The 27,428-nt window shown below is 41.4% G+C and overlaps 2 protein-coding genes across 7 annotated transcripts in view; both read right to left on the bottom strand.

Annotated features, from left to right (window-relative positions):
- mast2 (microtubule associated serine/threonine kinase 2) overlaps nucleotides 1–21,265 on the bottom strand; it is a 124,137-nt gene extending 102,872 nt beyond the window's left edge. For 3 of the 6 annotated variants that reach the window (XM_076277821.1, XM_076277823.1, XM_076277822.1), the window contains exons 1-2: nucleotides 20,108–21,265; nucleotides 16,609–16,668 (exon numbers count right to left, since the gene is read on the bottom strand). In XM_076277821.1, the coding sequence (XP_076133936.1) occupies nucleotides 16,609–16,668; nucleotides 20,108–20,188 (141 nt within the window). In that variant the 5' untranslated portion in view covers nucleotides 20,189–21,265. The remainder of the gene's footprint in view (nucleotides 1–16,608; nucleotides 16,669–20,107) is intronic. The other 3 variants (XM_076277825.1, XM_076277826.1, XM_076277824.1) reach the window with 2 other exon arrangements.
- Nucleotides 21,266–24,675: 3,410 nt separating this feature from the next.
- tmem69 (transmembrane protein 69) lies at nucleotides 24,676–26,792 on the bottom strand. The gene is made up of 3 exons (XM_076276031.1): nucleotides 26,695–26,792; nucleotides 26,358–26,406; nucleotides 24,676–26,145 (listed from the first exon to the last, which is right to left on the bottom strand). Exons 1-3 carry the CDS (start codon nucleotides 26,709–26,711, stop codon nucleotides 25,441–25,443), a joined length of 771 nt encoding a protein of 256 aa, XP_076132146.1. The 5' UTR covers nucleotides 26,712–26,792; the 3' UTR covers nucleotides 24,676–25,440.
- Between the last annotated feature and the right edge of the window lie 636 nt (nucleotides 26,793–27,428).

Raw genomic sequence — 27,428 nt, 5'->3', positions numbered from 1 at the left:
TTTGATCATTATTAGCTACTCAACGGGGGAGACCGACTCACTCTCGTTGTCTCTTTCCCTTTTTCCTTTATTCTCTTTCTGTCCCAGTTTCAATGGTTCTCTTCTCCATCCCCCACCTATCCACTCCATTTTTGGGCTTTTCCCGCCCCCCCCCCCCATCAGCAGTGCAGAAAATGAAGAATGGGGTGCTCGGAGGACGACGCTAACATAGCCAGCTGAACCCTTGTCAGATTAGCATTTAGAATCGTCTTTGCTGGCGCAGACATAATGGAGGAGCGTGCAAATGAGCTTGCAGGCTTTTGCCACTCTGTCCTGTGCTCTGCTCGCGCTGAGGGGGCGTATTTATACGCTGAGGTGCCGTATGCTAATGGACCTGCAGGTTATTTAGCTTGCTCTAAGGAGCAGACAGTACGACATTTAAGAAGGTGAGTAGGCAGAGAGTTTACAGGCCCCAGAGTACAGGTTACAGAGAAAACCAGGTTACATCTAAGAATGCATTCATAGTATTTCCAAGCAGTATCAAACAGAGGACAGACAAGTGCAAAGGCAGCAGAACACACATGCACACTTCATCAGAAGCATATAGCATGCATTACTCATTTCCCACACTTACTCAAAACAAAGACAGAAGGGGATAGCCAGAAAATAATTTTAAGCAAAGGAGTCACCGTGATAGGAAGAGAGAAGGTGGCACATTATCATGCAAACACACACACACACACACACACACACACACACACACACACAGTGACTCAGCAGTCCCTGTGAGGCAGAGGCTGATCCACTCAGGTGCCGCAGTGTGCCTGGGTCAGCTTACACTGCAGGAGGAATATCGCCCGTATACCCAACCTATTTAAAGCAACAGCAAAGAACTTTCCCTCTGTCGCACGCATTTGTTTATCCAGCACTGGCTTTGGAAATAATGAGGTCCACAGACAAGTTAGAATATGTTGCATGAGTTTATGGAAGTACGATATATTGCGACATCAGATTAGGGTTGGGACTTTTCAGGAATTTTCATGTTCGAATATTGATAACGTTATCAAACAATTAATCGATTATTCACTAAAGCATGACGTCACTTGTCTCCGCTCAGAGCCATCGACATGGTTTGAATTTGCCTTCACCATCACCCCCACACAAATTAAAGGCTGTGTTGCAGGGTTCATTTTCCAACAAATTTGCACAATTTGCTTGTTGATAATAAACATTTAAACTGTTATCCATTGTATTTGATGTTGTTGGGTATCACAAAACGGAATATAATACGAAAAAGCAGGTACTATTTCACAGCATTTGAAGTGATTCTCCTTTCCCCCCACAATGCATTGCATTACGTCACCTTGGGGAGACAACAGACCAAAGCCCACCTTGAGACCCTTGAGAGTAACGAGAGAGGAGTAAAGAGAGACGAGTAAGGGATTGTTCAGCAGTAGATAGCGCAGATTATAGATAAATAGATAGGCTATAGATAGCCTAGATATGTATATAGACAGATAGATAGCTAGATAGATCATGTCATTATGCTGGTCACAGGGGAGCTCCTCGACCAGCGGCCAAAATGCACTCGCTTCCCTAGTTACTGCAGCTCTCCACCACAGTTTCCATCGGGACGGCACAGCTAGGGTTGCCAACCGTTCCGTAAAATACGGAATCGTCCCGTATTTGCAAGGAAAAAGATGTGTTCCGTATTGAACTGATACGGAACGCATTTTGTTCCGTATTATTGAGAATCAACTCGTGCAAATCCATGACAGATCAGTATTATAAGTTAGACTATGAACGAAAAATACACAATTTGTATGAAATAAAGGGAAACTTTGCTGCTGTCATTTATCCCTCTCAGTTCGTCTGTCATCACTATCCCAACAGAGAATGCACTTTTCGTTTGAGCCACTGCGAGTCACGTATATTACGCTGATAGCGTAGCGTGAGATGACATGTCTTGTCATGAGTTTTACAGTGCATCTGTGCAAGATAAACAAATAGGCTAGCCTACTTGCTGCAGAGACAGAAAAAAGCCAGAAATAAAATAAGGCTTCACCAAATTCAGAGCTTCTGGAGCTGCTTGTGATGTTCAATATATTTTTTTCTATGACAACATATCCGCCAGTTCAGTTTTCAGAGTTATTTGGTTTGAGTATAATAGGCTACAAACAGTTATTTCTTTATCATGTGTTTTTGCATCGAAATAATTCTTGTTTTGCACCAGATAGAAAATGAGTAGGCTAGTGGCTATAGAATGTAGTATATTATGTGCGCATTTTAGTAAATAAAAGCCCACACAAGCACCTGCAAAACTGCGACTTGCCCATATTATCTCCCTCTTTGGTAAGCCGTACCCTGACGATGTCAATGGCAATCAATCACGAGCTGTAGTTATCGAAAATATTCATGCTGAAGACACGACCAGCCTAATCGGCGGCGGCTAGAAGCTAAGTAACTGGGGTGGCTCACAGGTGGGACTAAAAAGTTAGCCCAGCTAGCTATCATGATGCTTCATATTCTGATCTTCTGACTAAGTTTGCCCGGTAGCCTACTTATCTGAACTAACGACATGATCACTATCACTAGATATAAAGAACATGGTGACTTTCATTCGGTGCTGTTCACTGACAGTAACAAAAAAAGTGTCGTAATGTTATAAGCATAATACATTGAACTGAATAGGTGCATTATGTAGCCTCGTAATGTTATAAGCATAATACATTGAACTGAATAGGTGCATTATGTAGCCTCATAACGAGGCCTCTCAAATTCAGAAAATTGCATTAAACTAAAATCGGAAGACATTGTTATCTTTGTTAGACCATAGGGTAGCTGTGATATAAATTCTGTGACGAAATTCGAAGTGTAAATATACAAACTTCATGTTGAAAGTGTAACCGCGATGTCCATTGAAATGCATTGAAATGAATGAAACGCCGATCAAGTAGTCCCCAAAGTGACGTCATCACCGAATTGCGTACAAAAATCCCGCTAATGCTAAAAACAACAAAAACTGGCATTTAACACCATTTGGAGACATTTCTAAAATGATATACATATATTGAGTGCTTTATGTACCCATTAATCAACAGTGGTGTTTAAGCTGCAACACAGGCTTTAAGGTCAAAACACGCACATGACAGGACTGATTTATCAAAAATAGATTTATTAAGGAAATACGCCATTTAGAGGTCAACTTTTGTTTATTACAGTGCATTATGGCATCCGACGGATTTTTAACATGTAGGCCTAGGCTATGCAAACGAATCACTGCCTGATCACTTAAAAAAAAGTAGGCTACAGCCTAGACTAGACCTTTGAAAAATAAAAATAATAATAACATTGGAAAATAATGACATTAAGAAATAACACGGTCTAATGTCTGTATTCTGTTAAACTTCAGCTCAACGCTGGCGGCAATTAGCCTATTTGACAATTGAGTTTTAACTTAGATTACGTTACTATGAACGAAATTGATGGCCATCAAACAGGACACAAATTCACAATAACGATATCAAAACCTGGCTTATTGCCATATTAGATCATTGAACTGTTATAAACTGACTGTCGTGGCAACGTATTGGCGAGATGCAGGCTACCTTACAGGCTACAGTAAGGTGAGAAACTGGCCTGCATGGACTGCCTGGGCATACATTACCTATCACAGACTCACCTATGTGTTCTTGTTCATAAAAATCAACATATTCACATGTTCTGGGGTAAGGTGTGTGCGCAATCGATTTACTGTCAGTCCGGCAGCTGAAAAAAATCGTTCAGATGGGACGGAGGCTAGTGTAGCCTGAATTATTGGCTGCTGGTGAGCTGGCTTCGCCGGAATTAACGTTCGGATGTAGCCTACATTTTTCAGATGATATATTAGTGGAAACGTTGCACTATGGTAGATAAACAGGGCGTCACAATAATTACATTGGACTTTATCGTCTTTTCTAGAGAAATGGTCCCACACTGCACTTCTCCGCAGCCACTCCACTTCTAGACCGCTTCAACTCTGCTCGTCTCGTCGTCTGTTTCGCACAAGATATCGGAAGTTATAGCTGTTCTCATAATGCGTGCGACTAGAACGATTATTTATTAGGCTTAGAATTTTAGTCGAATAAATTCTTACAAACAAATAATCGATCATTGATTATTCATTACCAACCCTACATCAGATGCAAGCCAAATTTGTAGTTTCTTATGTCTCAATCCATCGAACTACAGATCCGCTACCCGATCTGGCAAACTTACATAGTGCGGTTATAGCCGATAGAGGGCCGCGAAGCGAATGCAGAAGTGCCGTTCACCCTGTTACGAGTTGATGAACCACTGAAACGATTTTGGAAACATTATTTTAAGGTACAAAAAACTCTTTGGTGTTGCTTTAATACGGTAAGGAGTAACAAGGGAAACAGACAGGCAAACTGAAACCATAACTATGTCCATTCATCCTGTGCAGTTCCGCAGTTATAAAAATTCTGCTAAAGAGCTACTACTGTCCAGTTAAAGTAGCTCTATCACTTACTTATTAACTACAACTTTGTGCTAGTCACAATATTGTACTGTGTTGGCAAATAATCTCATCATGTATTGTACACGCCTACAAAGTGCTTGACTTGTGTAAACAATTAATTTTCTATGAAGAAACAGATATAGATAATAAGACGTCACAGGCACATTGATACATTTAGGAGTGGAAACTAGAATCCTCAGAGACTATATACTAGAGGAGTTTCTATTGTTCTATTTATCGTTACTGTGTAGTTTATATCTGTGTATCCTTTACCCTAACATTCAGTTATGCATTCATCATCTGCAATATGCAAATGTTTCTCCTTTGTTTATTTAGAGTGAAAAAGTTCCAGTATATATTTTCCTACCAAACAGCTTCTGGTGGGGGATTGGAATTTTTGCAGACTAGGTAGCTTGAATGGGTTTTGGGTTCACTGAGTGAGCTCAGACCGCCCATCTTTAAATGCATTAAAACAGAGTGGGGTGGTATTACAGCTCTGGAAGGACTTATTAATCGAAAATACTGCTGCAGCCAGAGTTTCGCCCACAAGGAAGGAGGGGTACCCTGAGCAAGCAGGGTTGTGCATGATTGAAACAGAGGGAGGGGGAATAGAGAAAGAAAGGCAGAGGAAAAGAAAGAAGGAGGATGAGATGGAAGAAAACCGATTCGGAGACAATGACATGACGAAAAGGAAAAGAGAAGAATCAAGGAAAGAGGGGGGTGCATCGACGACAGCTTGTACACAATTACATGCTATTTGGTGAGCGTTTCATTTTGCTAGGCTGGGATTACAGCGCATTACAGCAGGGCATTAGAGCAGGAGTTCAGGCGGGAGAAGTAGAACTAAAGCTGCACTGTGATACCCACCCTGATGAAACCTCTTATGTCTCCAGTCATTAAGCTCTCTCCACTCATCTCTCCATCCTCCTCCTCCTCCTCCTTCTCTCTCTCTCTCTCTTTTCCAAGTCACTGCTCTGACCCCACACTTCTTCCCTTTCCCTTCACTTCCAGTGGGGTTTAAGGATTTAGTCTTAATTATTTGGCATTGCGAGCACCGTGACTTCTTAAGAGTACCATTTCAAAAGGGGCCGTAATCAGGGCACTGGTCCAGCTGCTGTAAGCCATGCCAATGAAAATGTGGGATTTGGCCGTGCGTCTGGGTCAGCCATGCATGCTCAGTTTTCATTCTTATCCTTTGTCAGCGCACTCTGATTAATGGGAGAGCTGCTGCACTGTTTGCACAAGACATCTCAGCCACACTACAACTTGGAATTTGGGGAGTTTTTTTCTAAACTGCCCTCTGTTAGTTAGAAGTCAAAGGTTGGCAGAGGGTCTCTGCTGAATAATGTGTGTCACTCTGACCAGGGTGCTCTGATGGGTGGTGGTGGCATTACTCTGGATTCCCTCTAAAAGTTCAGGAATGCCACTGGAGATGAGAATCCAAGAGCTCTTCAGTCTATGAAAACAAGCTTGTCTGGAAGGAAAAAGCAAATGTGAGAAGGATGTTGAAAGATTAGTCAATCATAAAGGTTGGGTATGTGGGGAGTGAGGTTCCCCTGAGCTTTCTCAGATCTTTATTGACATGCACACCACACAAACTACTACTGCACTCTTTATAAACTGTGCTTGAGATGGATGTGTTTTCAAACAGGAGTAGGCTAGCCACTGACCTCACCTATAAAATCAACATGGCAAATGAATTGTACACGACACATCACAAAACACTGCAGATACAAAGCTTAGTTAAGGGTGCTGCACTGTGTTGACGTAAGCCTATTTATTGGCTGAAGGCTTTAAGTTGAACGGACGGATGACAAATACATTCCTGCTGGTCAAAAGTGGTCCCTCCCAAAGAGAGCAGACAATTCTGCCGTTCCATCCGATTACATCATGCATAAGACTTACATAATGTCTGCTAATGAAAGATGTGCACTGCCCCAACAGATCACAGACTAAGGACCAGATAGGCCTGCATTACAAAGCAGGGGACCCTATGTAACTATATGGAAACTTAAAACTTAAGGGATTTTACAAAACAATATTTTTAATATTGTAATTTCAGTCCTATATAACCTCTTAGCACACCACCCAAATAATTTATTTCGCACTAAAAATCCAATCAATTGAACTTTGTTCTACTCCACCTGCCCAGTAACTTACCTACCTATATCAAAAGTCCAATATGCCACACCTCAAAGGTGCACAAGGCAAGAACAAAAGGCATCAGTTTCACTAAAGATCAATTAAAACACGACAGACAAGTGAGCCTCACACAGACTGAGAAACAAACAGACTAAACAGAACAGGGGGCTGTTATAACTCAGGCCACAAGATATCTGCGTGTCTGACCTGTGTGTCCACTGTTCAATCACTGCCGTGTGATCTACAGTACTGTGCAGGTCTTAGGCTTAGCAAAGCTGTGCTCTCAGAAAAGGGGCAAACACATTGCAGAATGGGTCTATGGTGAAATTAGTGGTCCTCAAGTAAAGATCTACAAACACAGCGAAAGCCAAGCCCACACAAGATCAATGGAAATGGCCGAGGTGAAAGATAGCAAGATATGCTAGAGAACTAAGACATTCTGGGCCAGATGCACTAATGTTTTTGAGCCCACTTCAGGCGTATTTGTTTGTACATACCTCGCACAAACCATGTCAAACAGGCCGCAGCGCAAACTGTATGTCGCGGGAGCTGCAAATGGCGATTTGCGGTTTTTCGTGTCATGCATTCATAGGAGGATGAGGGGAAAGTGGGAGTATCGCGCAAACACAGTGCTAACAGCGATTGATCAGGTATGCCGCCATATGTATGAAAACAGCGCATGTCTGTTTTGCAGTGAAAAACTAGCACCTGTTAAAAGCAGGTATAATCCAAATCGCGGTTAAATGCGTCAATTAGAGAAACGTTTAGAGACAGCTGAATCAGTATTCAGAGCATCGGTTTTCTTCATTGTACTATGTCAAAAGCAACCTTAACTTTTGTTTGCCTTTCTAATATCATAGTTTAACATAAACTATGTACATAATGGTGAAAAGTAGTCAGTGACATACAAGTGGGTTGGGTTCGAGTCTGTGCGTGTGTTGGATTCATAAATGTTGTGTGGATTTTGATGGGAATATGTAGTTGTGAGTGGTATTTTATGAAATAGGCTTGGTGATGGGTGTGCAAAGCCTATGACCTAGTTGACTACTTTGGCATGCATCCATAAAATCTTGTACACTTTGTATTGGGTTTCTGTAAGACTTCAGCTTCAAACTGGAGCACCTTCTAATGTGTGTGCACCAACTTAGACATCTGATTGGTGATTATATACATGAGGTCAATTTCATTGCACAAAGGATTTCTAAATGCCAAATGGATCACCTTCAAACATACAGTACATCCACCAACATTGAGTCACAACATTCCCTACATTACAGTTCCTGTTCCAATGATCAGCGTTCATCCTAAATAAACAGCCTGGAACCTCAGTAGGAGTACACTGTATGTAATTTGTTGCTAATGAACTGTACTGTAAATCCTCACATCAAAAGACAAACAATGACCCACAGTGACATCAGCTCCGGCAAAGGTTTTTGTTGCAGGCAGAGGAGGCAGCCAACAGCCAGTCACATTACAAAGAAGGGTCATGATAGATATGAACACTTGTGAGGGACAGGAAATCCCAACAGTGCTGAAGACCCTCCACAGAACTGCTTCAAACAAAAGCAGCTTTACCTTGAGACCAAACATTTTAACATTCACTGGCTGCCTAACACAGTCCACTCAGCTAGCATGAATGTATCCATCAAAGCCACAGCTTCATCGTCTATTGCCACGCAATCATTAGAAGGTCTAGTTTTACTATGGATTAGACCAAGAGCAGGAATTCAATCTAACACTGTTCAGTAGTTTCACAATGTGAACACAGCCACAGACATTAGAGGGGGGTGCCACAGATTGTATAAAACCCACTGATGCTTTTAATTAACTCTGCCATCTGCACCGCCCATGGCTGCAAACTACTATCCAAACTACTCCGAATCAGTTTTGATATGGATTTTCGGATCAAATCCGATCTGCGTCTACAAACACCATCAGTTTGGGAGTATACAATGTACGTCCACATTACTTCATTGATACGCAAATCTCCCAGCCGTTCACCCTTTGTCAAGTCCCTAAACCATGCAGAGCTGTGGCAGTAGGCTACACTGTACCCCAATCAGATAGGCTACTGCATAGTATCATAATCTGTAGGATAATTGGGTTGAAGACTAGGGTTGGGCACCGAAACACGATTCTAATATGGCACCGGTGCCGACACAAACGGTAGTAACTGCATCGAATAACAATGTGGATTTCGGTGCCTCATTTCGGTGCTTAAATAGCGTTTTTTTTTTTTTTTTTTATACGAGGCATCACTGCATGTCATGCGCCATCGCTAACGTCTTGCTCTGATAGCAACACATCCAGATATAGTTACCTAACATATGATAAACACTGGATGTATATACCAGGGGGTGCACCACATAGGCAAGTGGACAGTGTTTGACAGCTTGCGTGAGCCCAAGTAGCCTAGCTTACTTTAAAGCGATATTGCGAGCTTGTGTCAAAATCTAGCAGTGGGCCTAACTACACACAAGCAAAAAAGGCTATGAAACAACATCAACAATAGGCTAGCCTATACATTACACAATATCCTTGCTAATGTGCTAACTGACATTTGAAATGTTATCAGCAAAGTTGTAAGGGGAAAACTTTATTTCACGGTGTGAATGGCATGATATTAATCTTTCATGTGAACGAGGCCCATAGCATCACAATGAATATGAAGATCATGGTTAAAGTTTGCTGGCAAAAACATAAATATGTAGGTTACATACCTGATGTCACTGAGCTGTCAAAGAGGCTACAAAACCATCTTGGGAATGTAAACACTTCAACACCGACATGTAGCCTAACATGTTCAAAACTACTGCGTGTTATGGGTTAAGACATGCCATTTCTTGAAGCATTTGGGAGCACACTGAATTAACTGGAAAGTAGAGTCCCTGTTAGATTAGCTTGCTTGCAAATGCCGTTGTCCATGACCTGGCAGTTTAATGGCAAGCGGTTTTAACATACCTTATGGCAAACCGCCTACACTGGGTAAACTTGAAAACAGAGCTTACCATTGTGTGTGCATGCATGGCAAGCTGTTTTAACATTTAAATGTATTATTCGTAGGAGCAATGAGATATTGATAGTAAATTGAATGTAACAGTTCAATTTCATGTTCAAATTTGTCTTATCAATAAATCAATTCATGCTTTAGACCATTTTAATGTAAAACATTTTAAAAACAAAGTACCGGTTCAGGCACCGTTTCGGCACCGGCACAGTTTTAATCGATTTAGCACCGGTATCGGATAAAACCCAAACGATACCCAACCCTATTGAAGACAGAGTCAGAAGACAGAAAAGACAGAGGCAGGTTGTGTCATGATGTGTTCTACTCTGTATTAAATACGTTACACACATGAAAATACCTTTTATTCTTTGTTTAAGGCTTGTAGCATACATCAGATCTCATCTCTGTGGTAAAATAGCTAGAATAGGTAGAAAAGTTTAATACATTGTCGGTTCTACAAAGTGATCTGACTGTATTTTAAATATATTTCATATAACATTAGGCAATAGCCATATCAAAATCTAGTTTTGTCTAATACAATGAGCTAATGGTGTGAACTGAAAGTAAAAACGATGGATCCCTTGACAACAATCAAGTTCCTATCTGTTTTGTGTGCCGGTGGCCCTTAACAGCTACTAGGGATGCCTGTTGCTGTATTAAAACACACAAACATACATAGAAGGGGAAGCAGGATGTTATTCACTTGAAGCTCCTGCATGGCACCAGCCCAGGAGTTTAAATAACAGCAATCAGGGCCAGACACACAAGGGTGTAGTCCATAAACAAAACAAAAGACAAATCTTTGTAAATGACATTAATGCACCAACATACGTACACTAATTTTTTTAACCGCTTCCAAAAAAACAATCCAACTGTGGCTAGCTAGCTCTATAATTTGGTTATCATTTATTGTTTGCTTTAGACTGATTTTTTAATGATGCCAGTTATTACCCAAACCCTGAGGAATGGCATGAGCGCAAGAAAAGGCAGTATGTGATGTTTACTAGATATTAGTGGGGGGCCTTAAGCACATTTTCGCGCAAATTCATATATCATCTAAAAGCGCCAAATTTGGCACAGATGTAGCTCAGGTCATACTGAAATGATTTAGCTAGGGCGCCGGAGTCAGCGACCCTTGGGGCCAAGATGGTGGCCAAATCCAATATGGCCGCTGCGCGAAAAGGGTTCCGGCTATAACTTTTGAACTACATGGGTTACAAATACAAACTTGATATCTTTTTCAGCTTAATTGATCATGGGGAATACATAGGAATGTTAATATTTATGACCCGGGACATCTAGACCCCTTATTCCTCCAATTCTAATATGGCCGCTGTCCAAAAAAGCAGTTTTGGCTGTAGTATGGGGCCTTACACCCCATTGTTTGTGCAAATTAATCTACAAGCACAAAATTTGGCACGGATGCAGCTGTGGGCATAATGAAATGATTTAGCCAGGCCACCCGAGCCAATGGTCCCTGAGACCAACATGGCAGCCAAATCCAAAATGGTTGTCGCCTGAAAGGGATTCGGCTATAGCTTTGGAGCCAGATGAGATACAAATACAAACTTGATGTCTATTTTACCTTTTTTAATGATGGGAAACCCATAGGAATACTTACATTTATGATTGGGTATATCAGGACCCCCCAAATTCCCTAAATTCAATATGGCTGCTGTCCGAAAAAGGGTTTTGGCTTCAAATTTGGAACCAAATGCACTACAAATGAGGATGTTGTGTCTATTTTTAGTTTATTGACCACAGGAAGTCCTTTGGCATATTTATATGTATGCTTGGGTAAGTCTGGAACCTTTATTCTTTTCAAGACTTTGGTTGAAAATCTTTTTTTACCACAACTTTGAAGGTTATTCTCAATGTGTATTAATTTGTGAAAGTGAAGTGAAATGCTTTCAGTGTACCACAGGTGAATACATTTCAAAATGTAATCATATAAGAAAGAATAAGACACAATTATTATTGCAAGGCAATATTTATAGTATGTCAAATTGTTAAAAGAATAATATAGTCAATTTGTCCAAAACTCTTCAAAGGTTTGCTTAGCATATCAAAAAAACAGCAATAACATAAAAACAACAACAGTGAATTCTCATGGTCTCTCTCATGAATTTTTGCCTGAAGAAGACCCAGCAGGGTCGAAATGTTGCCTGTTGTGCAAACATATGGGAGTCAAAAGCAGTGTTGCGGACATTATATTTTTTCAATTGAGTAAGTTTTAATTTGTCCTGCACCTGCCAGAAGGTGGGATGTGCACACAATAACTGTTTGCTCTCTCATGAATTCTCATTCTCATGGTCTCTCTCACAATTGTAGTCATAAGAACAAAACACTTATAGAAAGTACACCTGGTTAGGAAGGAAGTTGGTAGGAAAGGAAGTAGTTGGCTAAACACTGTTGTTGGTCATCTTCTGAGACCACAGGTGACCACTACATGGACCCATTACAATTTGCATACCGTCCAGAGGTGGGTGTGGAGGATGCCTTAATCTACCTGCTACCTGATAGAACACACTCTCACATGGACAGGGGCTGGCAGTATTGTGAGGATCATGTTCTTTGATTTTTCAAAGTGCTTTTAACACCATACAGCCTATGCTGCTACGTGACAACCTTTGAAGGATGCAAGTAGACACCTCCACAACTTCATGGATTACTGATTACCTGACTGACAGACCACAGGTTGTGAGAATAAAAGGGTGTGTGTCTGAACAGATAGTCAGTCGCATAGGAGTCTCCTTTTTTCTTCACACTGTACACCTCAGACTTCCAGTACAACTCTGAGTCATGTCACCTGCGGAAGTTCTCAGACAGTTCACAGACTGCAGTTGTGGGGTGTGTCAGTGATGGTGAGGAGACGGAGTACAGGCAACTGGTGGACCACTTTGTGACATGGTGCAGAAACAACCACCTTGTCTTGAATGTGGCTAAGACAAGGGAAATGGTGGTGGACTTTCGTAAGGCCAGGCCTGAGCTAAATACCATTTCAATACTGGGTGAGGAAGTTGTTGAGAACTACAAATATGTGAGGGTTCTTATAGACAATAAACTGGATTGGAGGTACACTGAGGCTGTATACATACCCTGGAATGGAATTGTCTCTGCGAGACACTCTGGCAAAGAGCAATGATGCACGTTACTTTTACCCCAACATTCCGGGGAACCAGCTAAACGGATGAAGACAGCTCTGCAACGTTGGTGGACAGTACACATTGGTCGTATTGTTATCCGATTGCGTCGAAGTCCGAAATCATTCAGAGTAAACATGGTCTAGTTTTATCCAATTGCATGCAGTGAGATTTTTAAATGCATGCTTGTTGCCGCCCCTCAAGTTGGGCCATTACATTGCTCTTTGCCAGACCCTTAATCTTTCTAGATTATCAGGGTCTGGATTTTCCAGGCTACTGAGGCTGTATACATAAGTATACTCTTTTGATCCCGTGAGGGAAATTTGACTCTGCATTTAACCCAATCCGTGAATTAGGGAAACACACTCAGCACAAAGTGAACACACAGTGAGGTGAAGCACAGACTAATCCCGATGCAGTGAGCTGCCTGCTACAGCGGCGCTCGGGGAGCAGTGAGGAGTTAGGTGCCTCGCTCAAGGGCACTTCAGTTGTTCCTACTGGTCGGTGTTCGAACCTGCAACCCTCCGGTTACAAGTCTGAAGCGCTAACCAGTAGGCCACGGCTGCCCCAAAGAAGGGTCAGAGCAGACTCTATTTTTTGAGAAAGCTTAGGACATTTAATGTGTGGTCATGGTAAAAAAAAAATAGTTTTCATCTGTAGCTTATTCGGTTCAAAAGTTGTAGTCAAAACCCTTTTTTGGACAGTCACCAGATTGCATTTGGGGACTTTGAGGGTCCACATATACCCAATCATAAATATATATATTTTGTGTTTCCCATAGCCAGAAAAGGTGAAATGAAATTTTACATTTGTATCTCATCTGGTTTAAAATATGCAGCCTACAGTAATCCCTTTTCAGGTGGCGGCCATATTGGATTTGGCAGCCATCTTGGTCCCAGGGGCCACTGGCTCCGGCATCCTCGCTAAATAATTTCAGTATGCCCTCAGCTGCATCCATGCCAAATTTTGTGCTTGTAGATAAATTGGCAAAAACAATGGGGTGTAAGGCCATATTGGAATTGGAGGATTAAGGGGCCCAGATATACTGGGTCATACATATAAACATTTATATGTGTTTCCCATGATCAATTAAGCTGAAAAAGACATCAAGTTTGTATTTGCAGCTCATGTGGTTCAAAAGTTATAGTCGGAACCCTTTTCGGGCAGCGGCCATATTGGATTTGGCTGCCATCTTAGCCCCAAGGGTCGCTGGCTGCGGCGCCCTAGCTAAATCATTTCAGTATGACCTGAGCTACATCTGTGCCAAATTCGGTGCTTGTAGATAAATTGGGGCAAACAATGGGGTATAACTACAGTCAAAACTGTGCCAACATCTGTGCCAAATTTGGCGCTTTTAGAAGAAATTGCGCGAAACAACCTATTTATGTGCTTAAGGCCCCCCACTATATGCCAGATTGTCAAAGCTGCAAAAAACTTCTGATTATTATGTGTGACTAGGCTAGTAAATTGGCCTATTTGTGTGTATCTAAGAATAACATTAAAAACCAAAATGCAATGAGCCTTGCACATCAACTTAGTGATCAAGACCTTCAAGCTTTCTGAATTTCTGAGTGACTCTCTAGCTAATAATATAGAGTAGCCACAGTGAAAGGAAAACAAGCCCTTTTCAAATAAATTATGTTGTTTTGCAGAAACACTGTGGTTTAGTCACTCAGACTGGAAAATCACACAGGTCGCCACATGCAACATTCCTCACACTCACACACACACACACACACACACACACACCTCAACCTCTACCCTATGCACCACCTGCAACCTGTGCGCTCTCAAATCGGGGCACCCGGGCTGCTCCGTCTCTATGGCAGCACCACAGACAGACAGACAGACAGACAGGAAAGCTGATTTAACAGAGACCCATGGCAGCCAACACTTCCTTCTGCCATTTTACATCAGCTGATTTTTGAATACAAGGAAGGTGAAATCAAGACTCAACCAATGCGGATCAACCCATTTGGGATCGCACCAGTGGTTGTGTGTGTGTTTGTGTGTCTGTCCTGTTATTACTGCCGACTACAAACATCAAACAGTACAACTAGTCTTTTAATACCAATGCAATTTTGTCAAATCTTCAGTCAGTGCATGTACCATACTATGATATAACTAGCTGACTTAGCGTTAGCTTAGCCTATAAGTCATATAACCGTTAGGCTACTTGCTAACTGGTAGACATAATATAAAGAATTAATCATGTTGATGGCACTCACAATCTCACTCATTCACTCACTTTCAGCTTCTCAGCCTTTAAACTTGTAACCTCTCAGTTACTCACTCCTCCCTTACTCTCCTTTTCATTCTATTTCTCCCCCGTCCAACCCAATGAACCTCCCTACTTAGATTTCTCTCTCTTATCACTAGTGCGAGAGGAGGCATAACTCATCCCTTCAGAGTACTACACAGAGAACAAACAGAACTCACTAAGCCAGGCAAGCCAGAGTAAGCAAACCCACTCACCTCTGTAGAACTGAGGGGATTAGCACTCTGTTGCTGTGCGGTGCTGCACTGACGCCTGCAACCGAAGCCCCTCTCGTGACCACTGTACTAGTTAACTGACCTGGGATCAGGTTTGTTTATCTGATCATGATGCTCCAGGGGAGCATGACGTTCAAGTGATGCAATTGAGCTTATGGAGACTAATGGACTAAATTACAGTCCAAAGACAAAAAAGCAGCACAATTTTAGAAAGAATACATACATTAATGATGATGACAACAAAACAAAGACATTGTATCTCCAATGATTAACTTTCAGACGCTAAAAACCTACATATTTAAAGCCCTAAGGAGGCTTTCAAAATGCATAGCAGTCAGAAGTTTGCCAAGCTTTTTTAATGAGTAATGAGTATGTGTGTGTGCACATTCACTACCCCATCTGATGAGATTTGGAGTGGATTTGTGCAGTGGTTGAGGACAGAGGAAGCAGAGGAGGAGTGAGTGTGCATACAGCTCAGTGGCTAATGACTAAATCTCCTACTACAATAGCATTGCAGAACATAGGGAGTTGAGCCAAGCCCCCCACTGTGTAACTAACCACTATGAGCCTGGCTGGGAAATGTGCACCGTCCTACCACCTCCAGATTCAATAGTCACTCTTTCTGTCTCCCACATTCACAGGCATACACACAGCTTTAAAAGGGCTTTGCAACAATGGCCTCAGTGTTTTATCATACACTGTACTTAGGCCACATCCAACTGCTAAGAATAACAAGAGAGCCCAAAATTCCATATGAAACTCTGAACATGTAACACTATGTGGATTGTGGACCAAAGACAACAGTGCTCTCATCACAGATCTGCACTCTTTCACTGCTAACAAATATGCCAGTTTTCAATAGCATGCATCTGCCCGTCTGCTTTGATGAATGGGAGAGATGGAGCTCATCAAGTTTACATAATGAGGTGCTGATAATGACTACATCTGCGGCACCTTGCCTCACAGGACTCCTTTACCGGGTATATTACCCCATTTGTTAAACTTTAATTACCCGTCTCTCCACTGGCTTGGGGTCTCATCAGGCCATCACACTAATGGGGATGGGGCGCTCGATGGACTCAGTGTCCAGGCCAGACACAATACAGGGCAGCCAGCCATGAGCCCGTCTCATGCTTCACCCTGTATTGGGTGCTTGAGACCCAACAATCAAGTCTTTGGTGCATACCTATCAATCCCCCCGTTTCTTCAGGGTTTCTCACATATTTTAGCAACCCCCCCCCCCCTCCCCCCCTTGGTCTTCCCATTTAATATTTTCCTGTAAATATCCATATTTATAAATTCTCACAACATTAGCTCTACCTGACCTGTCCGTCTCTGTAGTGCTGTCCTGTTGATACCCTCTCGCCCATCCAGTGAAACAGATTCTGTAAAAGCAGAAGAGCATTGTTTTGCTTGCTTCAAGGTGAGTGCAACTTTAGAGTGATATTATTTAAGATAAATTAGATTACTGTGTAGTTGTTGTGAGAACACATCTTGACGCCAATCGGTACTGTCACATTATAGCTTTACACCTCGTTCAGTTAGTGCAAAGGTTTTGTAGACAATGAATTCTTGCTATTAGCAGAGGGATAGCAACAGTAAGCCCAATGTTGAAATTTGAAAATTTCCATCATAATGCAAAAAATTCTCGCACACATTTTACAGCACTGTCTGATAACGTCAATCTAATAATGGAGCAGCGTGAATGCTGGATTATTGACCGGACGGACCAACTTCTGACGATCATAACCCCATGTAGAGAAATCAGGTTTAGCTATCAGGAACTGTCAGGATTTCAGCAAGCATTTCATAGACTGGCCATGAGAATCGAGGGAACATGGATGTGTTCTCCATTTGAGGAACGTAATTGATTGCAGACAGCTACAGACACGGAGTGCATAGTAGGCCTACTTTTACTTTCTAGAGTGTGCATTCATTACGTGAAAGATGATTCATACCAAAATAGCGATCAAAGATTATTCCATTTTGAACAAAACACCCTCGTCTGCTTGCATCACACCACCTGCCATTTGACCCCTTGTGGTTCATATAGAGGAGAGCATCAGAATGTCATAACCTACTTACACCATTATCTAACTAAAGCCTCTTTGGACAGCACATCAGATCTGTGTGGTCAAGCCCACAGGGAAAGAGTGATGAAATGTCCGAAAATGAAAGAAAAAAAAACAGAACACGAAAATATGTAAAGCTGATTTAGTGATGCGGGATTTTTACACAACTGGTATTCAGAATAGACAGCCATCTGTCATCTGTGAGCCTGATATATCATACTTCTATTACCTATTCCAGAGTAGATGGAGCTTGTTGTACTGATCATAAGTTATTAGTTAAATGCAGGGGGTGTAGAGGCATTAACTCTCATTTTAAATTCATTCAAGCTATAGAGCCAGAGTTGAACACAACTGTACTCTCTTACCATTTCTCCCTCTCTTTATCACCCCACATACAGCATATTTGTCCAGGCTACCACCTCTCCATTAGCCTGGACAAATATGCTGTATGTGGGGTAATAAAGAGAGGGAGAAATGGTAAGAGGCAGACATAAAGAGCTGAGGGTTTAAGAGGGAGCAAGTGAAACAGGAGAGAAGGACGTTTGTCCATTCACACATTGCTTTCAATCGAATTTTTCGAATCTCTCTTTGTGGTCGCTGACCAGTACTCGCTGCACTGATAAACAAACATAAGACAGAGGCTAAGGATGACTACCAGTCTATTTACATTATTTCATTAAAGATCCATGGTAAGTGTTAAATTAGCTCTCTGTCTAAACACATCTTTTTTCAATGTCACACAAATAACACTTCAAGTCCAGGAAACTTGAGATGATCATTGTGAACCAAAAATCAAACCACAACCCCGAGTATGGGGTGGAGGGACAACACACCAGCCAATATCTTCATTACATAGGAAAATAGGCCCAGATTACCAGGAATGATAACATAACATAACATAACAGCTGGGCCAGGCAGGTTTGTGTGTGTGTGTGTGTGTGTGTGTGTGTTTGTTTTCGCTTGAGGAACACATCAGACTATTGTTGAATGGGACCGCAGACTGAACACCTTAGTATCATCATGTCCCACATGACCTCATCTAATGGAACAACTGCAGGAGGAAGAGTTACAATAACATAGAGGGAGTATGTTTGCACATGCCCTTTTAGGTAAATAAAATGACTGAGATAAAAAAGGACCATACAAATATGAATATTTAAGATATTTCACAATCCCGTCATGCTCACATAATATGCATCCACTGAAAGAGTAGGTTTATCAATTTAAAGTCTCTTCAAGGTAGTGTGCGATTACAATCCTCAAGATTTCTGAAAGCTGAGTGTAATTCAGCAGCTAACATAAGACATAATAAAATAGGTCTACATATAAAATAGGCTTACATAACCCCTACATGTAGGTTAACTATGGAGGCATAAATGATATCTTGCATGAGCATAAAAACACCTCACTAATTCCATGCTGACTGAGCTCAATGAAGACAAAGAACAGAGCCCAGAATATATTAATACATTTATGGGGAGGAAATTATCTCTGGACCAGCCTAATGCAAATCAATGACAATTTCCATGCCCTTCCCCTGTCCAAAACTCTCCCTTAATGCTTTTGACTGGTCAGCTGTGTTTGTTATACATGTTGCTTAGCATTAAACGAAAACACCCGCCTTCTGAGCACTGCAAGAACATAGTAAGACCCATGGGACAAGAATGTGAAGACCGGCAGGTTGTGGTGTGAATAAAAAAAGCAAAAAACAGATTTAAAAGAAGACACCTAGAGAATGCTTAACTTGAACCAAATAAAACACTAGGTAAAAGAGGCAGACAAAAGTGACTGATAAATGTCAAGCACGTCATGAGGTTTTACTAGTGTAGTGATACATGCACACAACACAACAGTATAACAGTTATTTTCTTTCTGAAGGTAAATTCAGCTCTGACTACAAAACAATCAACCATGTTCACCGGTAAAAAAATTGAAAGAAAGAAAGAAAGAAAGAAAGAAAGAAAGAAAGAAAGAAAGAAAGAAAGGTGTCAGACCAGGTTCAGAAATATCAGTGTAGATGTCCATGGCTGTGCAATTGGGCAAATACTGCAAAAGACATCTCGTCACCTTTGAGTGACTGACCACCACCGTTGGTACCATCTTAAAACACTGGCTTAAGGAGGGTTAAACTAAATTGAATGTGGCATCTCTTGAACCCTATAATGCAATGTCAGGCACAGTCTATCAATGGAATATGTAGTTTTACTGGAGTGCAGTTTACTGCAGTGACACAGGCACCTGGCAAAGCAACTGTAACAGTTAACTATTTCCTTTCTGAAGGTAAATTCAACCGAGAATCCAATGAAATCGACCGTTCATCATGTAGCCTAGCCTACATTCAGTGAGTTAGTAGCTAAATCAGTAGCCTAAGTAAGAAAGAAAGAAAGGTGTCGGGCCAGGTTGTACACCTGGATAGGAGGGCAAATACTACGAAAGATATCGTGTCACCTTTGAGTGACTGTGACCACCGTCGCTACTGTCTGAAAACACCATAGACAGTAAAAGAAAGGAAGACACTGGTCAGGGAGGGTTCAACTGAATTGAATGTGGCTTCTCTAGAATCCTATAACCCAAAACAGCTGCAATATGCTGTGCCTGAAACATTATGGAACAACTACTTTAAGTCCGTTAAACGTATTGGACTCAAGTATTACAGACTAGGTAACTACATGAGTGTGTAAAAGAAAGATAAGACAGTGATAATAAACACTGAGCAATTGGTGCAAAATAAAACAGGGACATATCGACTTACCGCATCTTTTTCATCAGGCCCGCTTTCCGGTTGATCCGAAATGCACAACTTTCTCTTATTTTTGTTTTCAGTCCTCTTCATTGTGTAACATTAGGTAGTTGCCGAGTTCAGTGAAGACCTAGCTTCTAGCATGGGTAATTCATTGAAACGTGTGCTTTCCCCCGCTTATTGGTTTAACGTTAGCAGGTTAGCCTTTTCTCTGGCCAACTAATTAGTTAACGTTGCAGTTTCGCTAAATTCATTGAATTTCTCGAACACTCCATTATGAACGGTAACGTTAGCCAAGATAATATTGTGCTATTTCCGCCGCAAAATAAAAAGCCCACACAACGAATGTGTCTGTGTTGATCCTTTGCGAGCACAGCGCGTAAGCTAACTATCAACTTCAGTACCTCTGCCTTGTTGTTGATTAGGCTTGGAACTACATGATGAGGCTTGTCATTCAGTGCAGTCTTGATGCTACGTTCATGTTGGCTAGCACTTCGTGCGAAAGGCTAGCTTCTAGCTGTGCCAAGACTGAAAAGTTCGTATCAAGGTATGCAAAGGTATATAACTATTCAAAAACGGTGGTCTTTCATTGGAAACAAAGATGTTCGACACTGACTTCACTTGATAAGTGACGTCATTACATTAATTTTCCGTGTAAAAGAGCTAATTACAGTGACCTTTCAAGAAATTAACCAATCGCGTTACTGTGACACTCAACACCACGATTCCCGACCTAACGTCACCAGGTACCTATCGTGTAAAATAGCTAACGTTTACTTAGCTATGACAATTTAAAAATAACTGGTATCGATGTTATTATGTATCCCATGAAAAATATTTCTTGGCGACAGAACAACCTAACTTCTTCCGTCCCGCAAGGCTGATGTTTCAGCGAAGTATGTCAATTGCACCATGTAGCCTTTACGTTTAGCCCGCGTTCCGCTCGAGACACGTAGGCTATACTAACGTTACTTGCAGTAGGCTATCACATGTCCAGTCTGTCAGGTAGGCGACACAATCGCTTCTTGACAATCAATCAGCTTGGTAATGGATATTACTATTGAAAAAAAAATGTGTTTAGTCGGTTAGGCACCTATTCCTCCCTTCCTCCTAGACCGGCTACAACAGCACAAGCGGTGATAAACTGCTGCAGATGCATTTCAGTCTGCAACCAGTGTGATCTTCACTTGACGCGCTTCCTGAATCTCGTATCAAGTATCATGTCAGTCGAAGTTTACTTGATAACTGATCTAGGTTCAGACCAAGTAATTTTTTGACCACATGCAACAAGGAAAATATAGTTCTGGCTGATCTGACAACAGTGAACATCAGCGGGGGGACTAGACAAAAAAGAAGTGCTGTTTTCTTTTTGCAGTTTGCTGCCACCTTGTGTCCGCCGGTAGTTGTTACCCCGTCCCATCACTTTTAAGGTGAGGAGCCAGAACATTTCTTCCCTAGTTGTTTATACACGTGACGTGAATATAAATATTTTTTGTAGTGCACGTTTTCTGAAATCGTATGTGTAAAGATGCAAATAAGGCAGTCAATATGCGCTCATTTGCATATATTTCCCAAACATTAATCTGACAAAGACAGGTTCAAAATTGTTATTGCATTCTGTTAACATAGCCTAGGACATCAGGAAAATACTGTCAGAAGTCAGAAAGAGATCAATTTTCATAATGTCATAAACCAGGCTATATATATGAATTATATTACCTTGTGTAAATATACTTTCTACTTTCAGCAGTCTCTGCATTCTTGCAGGGAACATCATGTGCTTGGGTGGGGATGGTGATGGGTATTCAGTGGATCCTGGAAAGTTTGATTGGGTGGTGGGGTGATGGGGTGGGGATGGTGATGGGAGATATGGGGGGGGGGGGGGGGGGGGCACTGGGGAGTTTGATTGGGCTGATTTGGTGTAGATGGTGATGGGAAATCAAGGAGGTTCGGGTTGAATATTGGTCCAGAGTCTCCATTTGACTGATGAGGTCCTGGGGAGTTTGTTGCTGACACTTCGCTTTCAGCAGTTATTCCAGTAGTGTTCATGTTGTTGTGTCTTTGTGGTGGCAAGGAGTCGGCGGAGGTGGGGAGAGGTATTGGTAGTAGATCAGGTACTGGTGTTGCAACATGACTCCTTTTTTTCTGATAGCACCTATCAAGGCTGCTGAGAGGCTATTTCCTCATGCTCATTACATCCATTTGTTTGCTGAGATTCCGGGGAGTTTGACGCCAGTGATTGGCTTTAGGTCATTTCAGCAGCATCCTTCTTATTGTGTCCAGTGGACGTGGCTGGGCATTGTTGAGCAGGTTGTCTAAGTATCTCCAAGGTCTTCATGGTTGGCCTGTCTCTGTTCCAGCTTGTGTTTTGGTTTAGCCGATTTGTTGATGTCATTAACTTGTTCTCTTTGTATGGCTACTGAGTGCTTATCAGAGGGTCGGCTCAATGTGGCAGAAAAAATGTTGGGTGCAGGAGAGAGAGGTTTTCAGTTAAGATTTTGGCCCCAGTCCAAATTAATTATGTGCTATTTGGTCTGAAATATTCCCTGTGATTCCATAAAGGTTCAAATTGTCAATAATGTTCATCCCAACTGAAAAGCATGTTTTTTGCGAGCCAGGTGTTTAAACCAAATAGTCTGGTAAGCTGCTGGGAGTGGACCACTGATGAAAATTTGTATTCCAAGCTCATATAGGGCTGAGAAAAGTTCCTTGAAATCTTCTTGGACATACAGCTGTTTGTCATTCGCTCCAACATGCACAATGATGCGTTTGATAGTTGCATATTTTGACACTATTTCTGCAAGTTTGTTTTTTGTGTCAGATACTGGGATACAGCATACAATTATCCTTTCTCCATTTAAATGTCTCACAGCAAAGTATACTGCACTGGTAGTCTTCATTGCACATGGAATCTGGCATTGCACTTGTAAATGTGGACAGGTACATGAACAGGTACAGTACATGAACAGTCCGGCAGTGATGGTTGTTTGTGTATATGTGTGTGTACGTTGTGTGAGTCAGAGTTAAGTCGCACAAACAGTGACTTCAGACTTGACTCGGACTCAAGCTTTGAGACTCGTGAACAAGCTGTATTTCATGCGATTAGTGTTTTTTCCCATCTAAATTTATTTATGTATTTCTATTTTATTGGTGCATATTCAGTATGTTAAAGGAATTATCCGGAGTAAAATGCACTTTAGATCGATTTACGGATGATTGGGGGTACATACGTTGAGTTGACATCAAAATCATGTCATTCGGATGTGTTTTGAGAAAGTTCGATTGTACCGTTTTCAGTCACAACTCGTAGCCTGGAAGTGAGCAGGGCATTTCAATTTCGCCGCTACAAAACGCTATTTTTATACATCTTCTACAGTTCCAAACAACATAACACTTACGTGGTAGTGAGTAGAGGGTCCCTAAAGCCAAACCGAAGTATCCCAAGGTCTTTATGTGGTCGAATAGAGTCCAGACCTTTCCGGAAATGTTGCCATCTTTGCTGTCTTGCTGCCGTCTTATTGCTGAGTGTGTTGTAACACGCTCTGGAAATTCACAATTTCGTCGCCGTTTAAAAAAAAAAAAAAAACATAGTCCAGTCCATACAACTTCATTTCAATTTCGAAAGAAATACTGGACTATGTTTTTTTTTTTTTTTTTTTTAAACGGCGACGCAATTGTGAATTTCCAGAGCATGTTACAACACACTCAGCAATAAGACTCCTACAGCAAAGATGGCAACATTTGCGGAAAGGTACTGGCTTGATGAAATTCATTCTGGACTCTCTATTCGACCACATAAAGACCTCGGGATACTTCAGTTTGGCTTTAGGGACCCTCTACTCACTACCACGTAAGTGTTATGTTGTTTGGAACTGTAGAAGAGGTATAAAAATAGCGTTTTGTAGCGGCGGAATTGAAATGCCCTGCTCACTTCCAGGCTACGAGTTGTGACTGAAAACGGTACAATCGAACTTTCTCAAAACACATCCGAATGACATGATTTTGATGTCATCTCAGCGTATGTACCCCCAATCATCCCTAAATCGATCTAAAGTGCATTTTACTCCGGATAATTCCTTTAAGGAAACGTGTGACGAGCTGCAAGTCCCCTTTGCCATAATGCGTTGCATAACCCATGCCCTACTCACCCACAGATCAAAAAATCCATTGACTACGACAACAAGTCCAGGTTCAACGTCGAATTTCATCAGGCATCTCAAAACACACCCAGAAAGAGCATATGAGGTACAGGTAACAAGCTAAACCTCGCAAAGTGTTGTGCTAATGCTGGGAACAGACAGATTGCATGTTTATATTTGGTCATATGATGTGTGCACCCCCCCTCCCCTCCCCTCCAACACTACACGTGTCAGTTGTATCATGCAGATTGTGTCAAGTAAAATAAACTATTAAAAAAAATGGCAATTGGGCAATTCCGATGTCCTGGACCATGTTTATGACCCTCTGTAGAACCTTTTTGTCAGCTGCACAGCAGTTAGCATGTGATGCAATATATTCTATGGAACAATGGTAGATACACATAAGCAAATGAGTAGCATCTCACCATAAATGGGCTCAGGGACCAATCAACACCACCATGTTTAATGTGCAGACATAATTAAATGGACGGAGGATGTAGGTGTGTTAAGTGTCAACAGGACACATTTTGATTTATGCAACATGATGTCCTGGAGGAAGACAAAGCAATTTCTCACAACTCTGCAACGGGTTTGGTTTTATATGTCCATTGATTAATTCATATTTTAAACAACAAACAGCCATTCCTGTAGAAAACCCGTAGCCCACTTACATGGCCACAGGTGTGCCTGCCTAAAAATTGGATGATAGGAAAAACATCATTCCAGCTAAGCATTCAATAATGAATACTGAATTTTATATAACAATACACTAGCCTAAAATAAATGTGCAGTCAGTGAGCAGAATTTAGGCATGGCTGCATGTGACATTGTTACAGATCAAAATGACATCTAAAGTCTAACAGCTGTTCTGAGTTAACGCTATATGTTTATTGTTAAGCTTATTGAATAGCTTTCTGATAGAGAAGACAAACCATTTTGTGGAATGACCCGTGCTGTGCCCTGATTCAGTGCTGCCAAAACTCTGCTTACCCTCTCTGTCTCTGGACCTGCGCTGTGCTGTGTGAGAAGGGGAGTGGCTACAATAAAGTGGAGAAAGCCAATGGGTGCTTCTTTTACCAATTTATTTAACAATCTCTTTTGAAGTGTTTTGTAATAAAACCATGTACAGTAAAATCACTGACTGATAGACTTTTGCTCTGGCTTTATTCTATTTCCAATGATAAATTAAAAATCCATAACAGCACATTACTTTTCTGTAAGAAACTTCTTTTCTGGGAACACTCCTTTGATCACGATTGTTGACAACAGAGAAAAAAAGGCGACAAATGTGAGCAGGGCTCTCAGAGCTTTAAACCAGCTAGGGTAGGTGGGAAGAAGAGCGAGATCATAGTGCAGAGCAATACCTAGCCCAATGATCACCGTTATAGCTGACTGTGTAAAATAATCTTTGCTGAAGAGTAAAGCTACCCATGCTATCAAAGAGGGAACAACACTATTTGCCAGGTTCAGCCAATCAGGTTTGGCTGGACTACCCTCAGGAATGGCAAAACCCCAACGCACACCACCCAAGAAGGACACGATACAGGCTCCATATGCAACTTGTGCAAATGCTATCTCAGGCATGTAGAGCTCTGTAGCACCCATGACAAGTGGTGCGGCCACAAATGGCATGAGTCCGGATAGTCCAAGATATAAGGCCGGTTTGGGCGCCAGTTTTAAGTCCTTCATATCATACCGCAGCAGGTCCAGTTCCCGAGAAGAAGGCTCTTCAGGGTGCTTTCTCTTATGCATCCAAGCTGAACTGTGGAAAGACTGAATCCTGAGGAGAGTACCTGAGTTCAATCTGAGAGGCTCTGGACCTCTGCATATTGACCCGCAGCTCAGAACCTTTCCTTTGATACATGGTGGTCTATCTGGGCAAGCGGATAGTCTGGAAACAAGCTGCAAAGGCTGAAATTAAAAGGTATGTTTTTGTTAAAATGAATTGCAACAGGGACAACCTGTACACTGTTGAGATGATTGTACAACGTTACTACATTATGCAACAGATTCCACCGTGGATCGTCTCATCTGCTTACATAACAGTGTTATATGTTTAAATAACATGGAACAAACATAATGCAAAGTGCAAGAGAGAAAGAAGTAGGACTATACATGAATACCTTGTTGCCAGACAAAATGCATCTTCTCAGTACACAAGACAACATCTCCCTAGAATCAAACATAATAGAAGTTATTTTATTTCATATTTATTTAAAAAAAATATATATATATATAAATTATGTATAGAAAGCTACCTAGGTGGCATGCAAAACACGTATTACGACTTGATTCTAGCATTACAATTAGGTTATTTTGATTAGGCTAGTTACTCTGTAGTAAGCTAGCTAGATATGTAAATAGCAATGACAGGTTGCAACGTATGGACAACTCCTAAATAGTTTAACACATTGATTGAGTCAGTACCAATCAGATGTAACATTAGCACACTTAACTTACCTAGGCACAATTATCATCTGACGCTCTCATCGTTAAAACGACACTATTGTGTAGATCAACAGTAGCAAGCTAGCTCGAACGGAAGGTCACCCATGCAATCGAACAGTGCAGAGTAAATTCCTTCCGCCAGCATATTTCTATAGGCAAAATCGTTCCTAGCAAGCAAGTACCGCTAGTCTATCGAGCGCGCATCGGCGTGTGTCATAAAAAGGGCTTGAAGCTGTTTAAGGTTAAAGAAGTACAGTTGCTTAATCGTTGAAATAAAAAAAACGGTGTAGTGTAATATAATGTAGGCTATTGCACCCCAAAAAAGAGATTAATCACCTCTGAGTTTGGATTTTAACGAATAGGCTACATTTCACATTCTGAACTTAAGTAGGCCTGTGTCAAACAAAAAAATAAACACTGACAACTCTCTCCATCAATATTAAAAGGCAGGCTAACTTAAGGACAGTACCACGACATATTTAAGCATTAGTACATTTAATTGACTGTTTATGGGTCATGATGACTCCTTCAGTTAGTGATGACATGAGTTGCTCAGACATTCAACTTTAGGCCTACATGCTTTACAAAAACAGTAATATCATTTGAAACACACTGTATAGTGGGACAAAAATGGTATGGTGGTAGGCTATACATACAACTTTCTGGTGCATCAGAAACTCAGCTTTATGTTTCGAAAAAAATCTCTGGTGTGCACCAGAAAGTTTAACTGTGCTACATGAAATTAA

Source organism: Alosa pseudoharengus, unplaced genomic scaffold, assembly GCF_046254945.1.
Source record: "Alosa pseudoharengus isolate Yale_2024_CS ecotype anadromous, Long Island Sound unplaced genomic scaffold, YU_APseudo_1.1 YU_APseudo_1.1_scf_11, whole genome shotgun sequence".
Classification (NCBI taxonomy): domain Eukaryota; kingdom Metazoa; phylum Chordata; class Actinopteri; order Clupeiformes; family Clupeidae; genus Alosa; species Alosa pseudoharengus.
The sequence above is the reverse complement of the archived record's forward strand: the minus strand, read 5'-3'. Positions and strand labels throughout refer to the sequence as shown.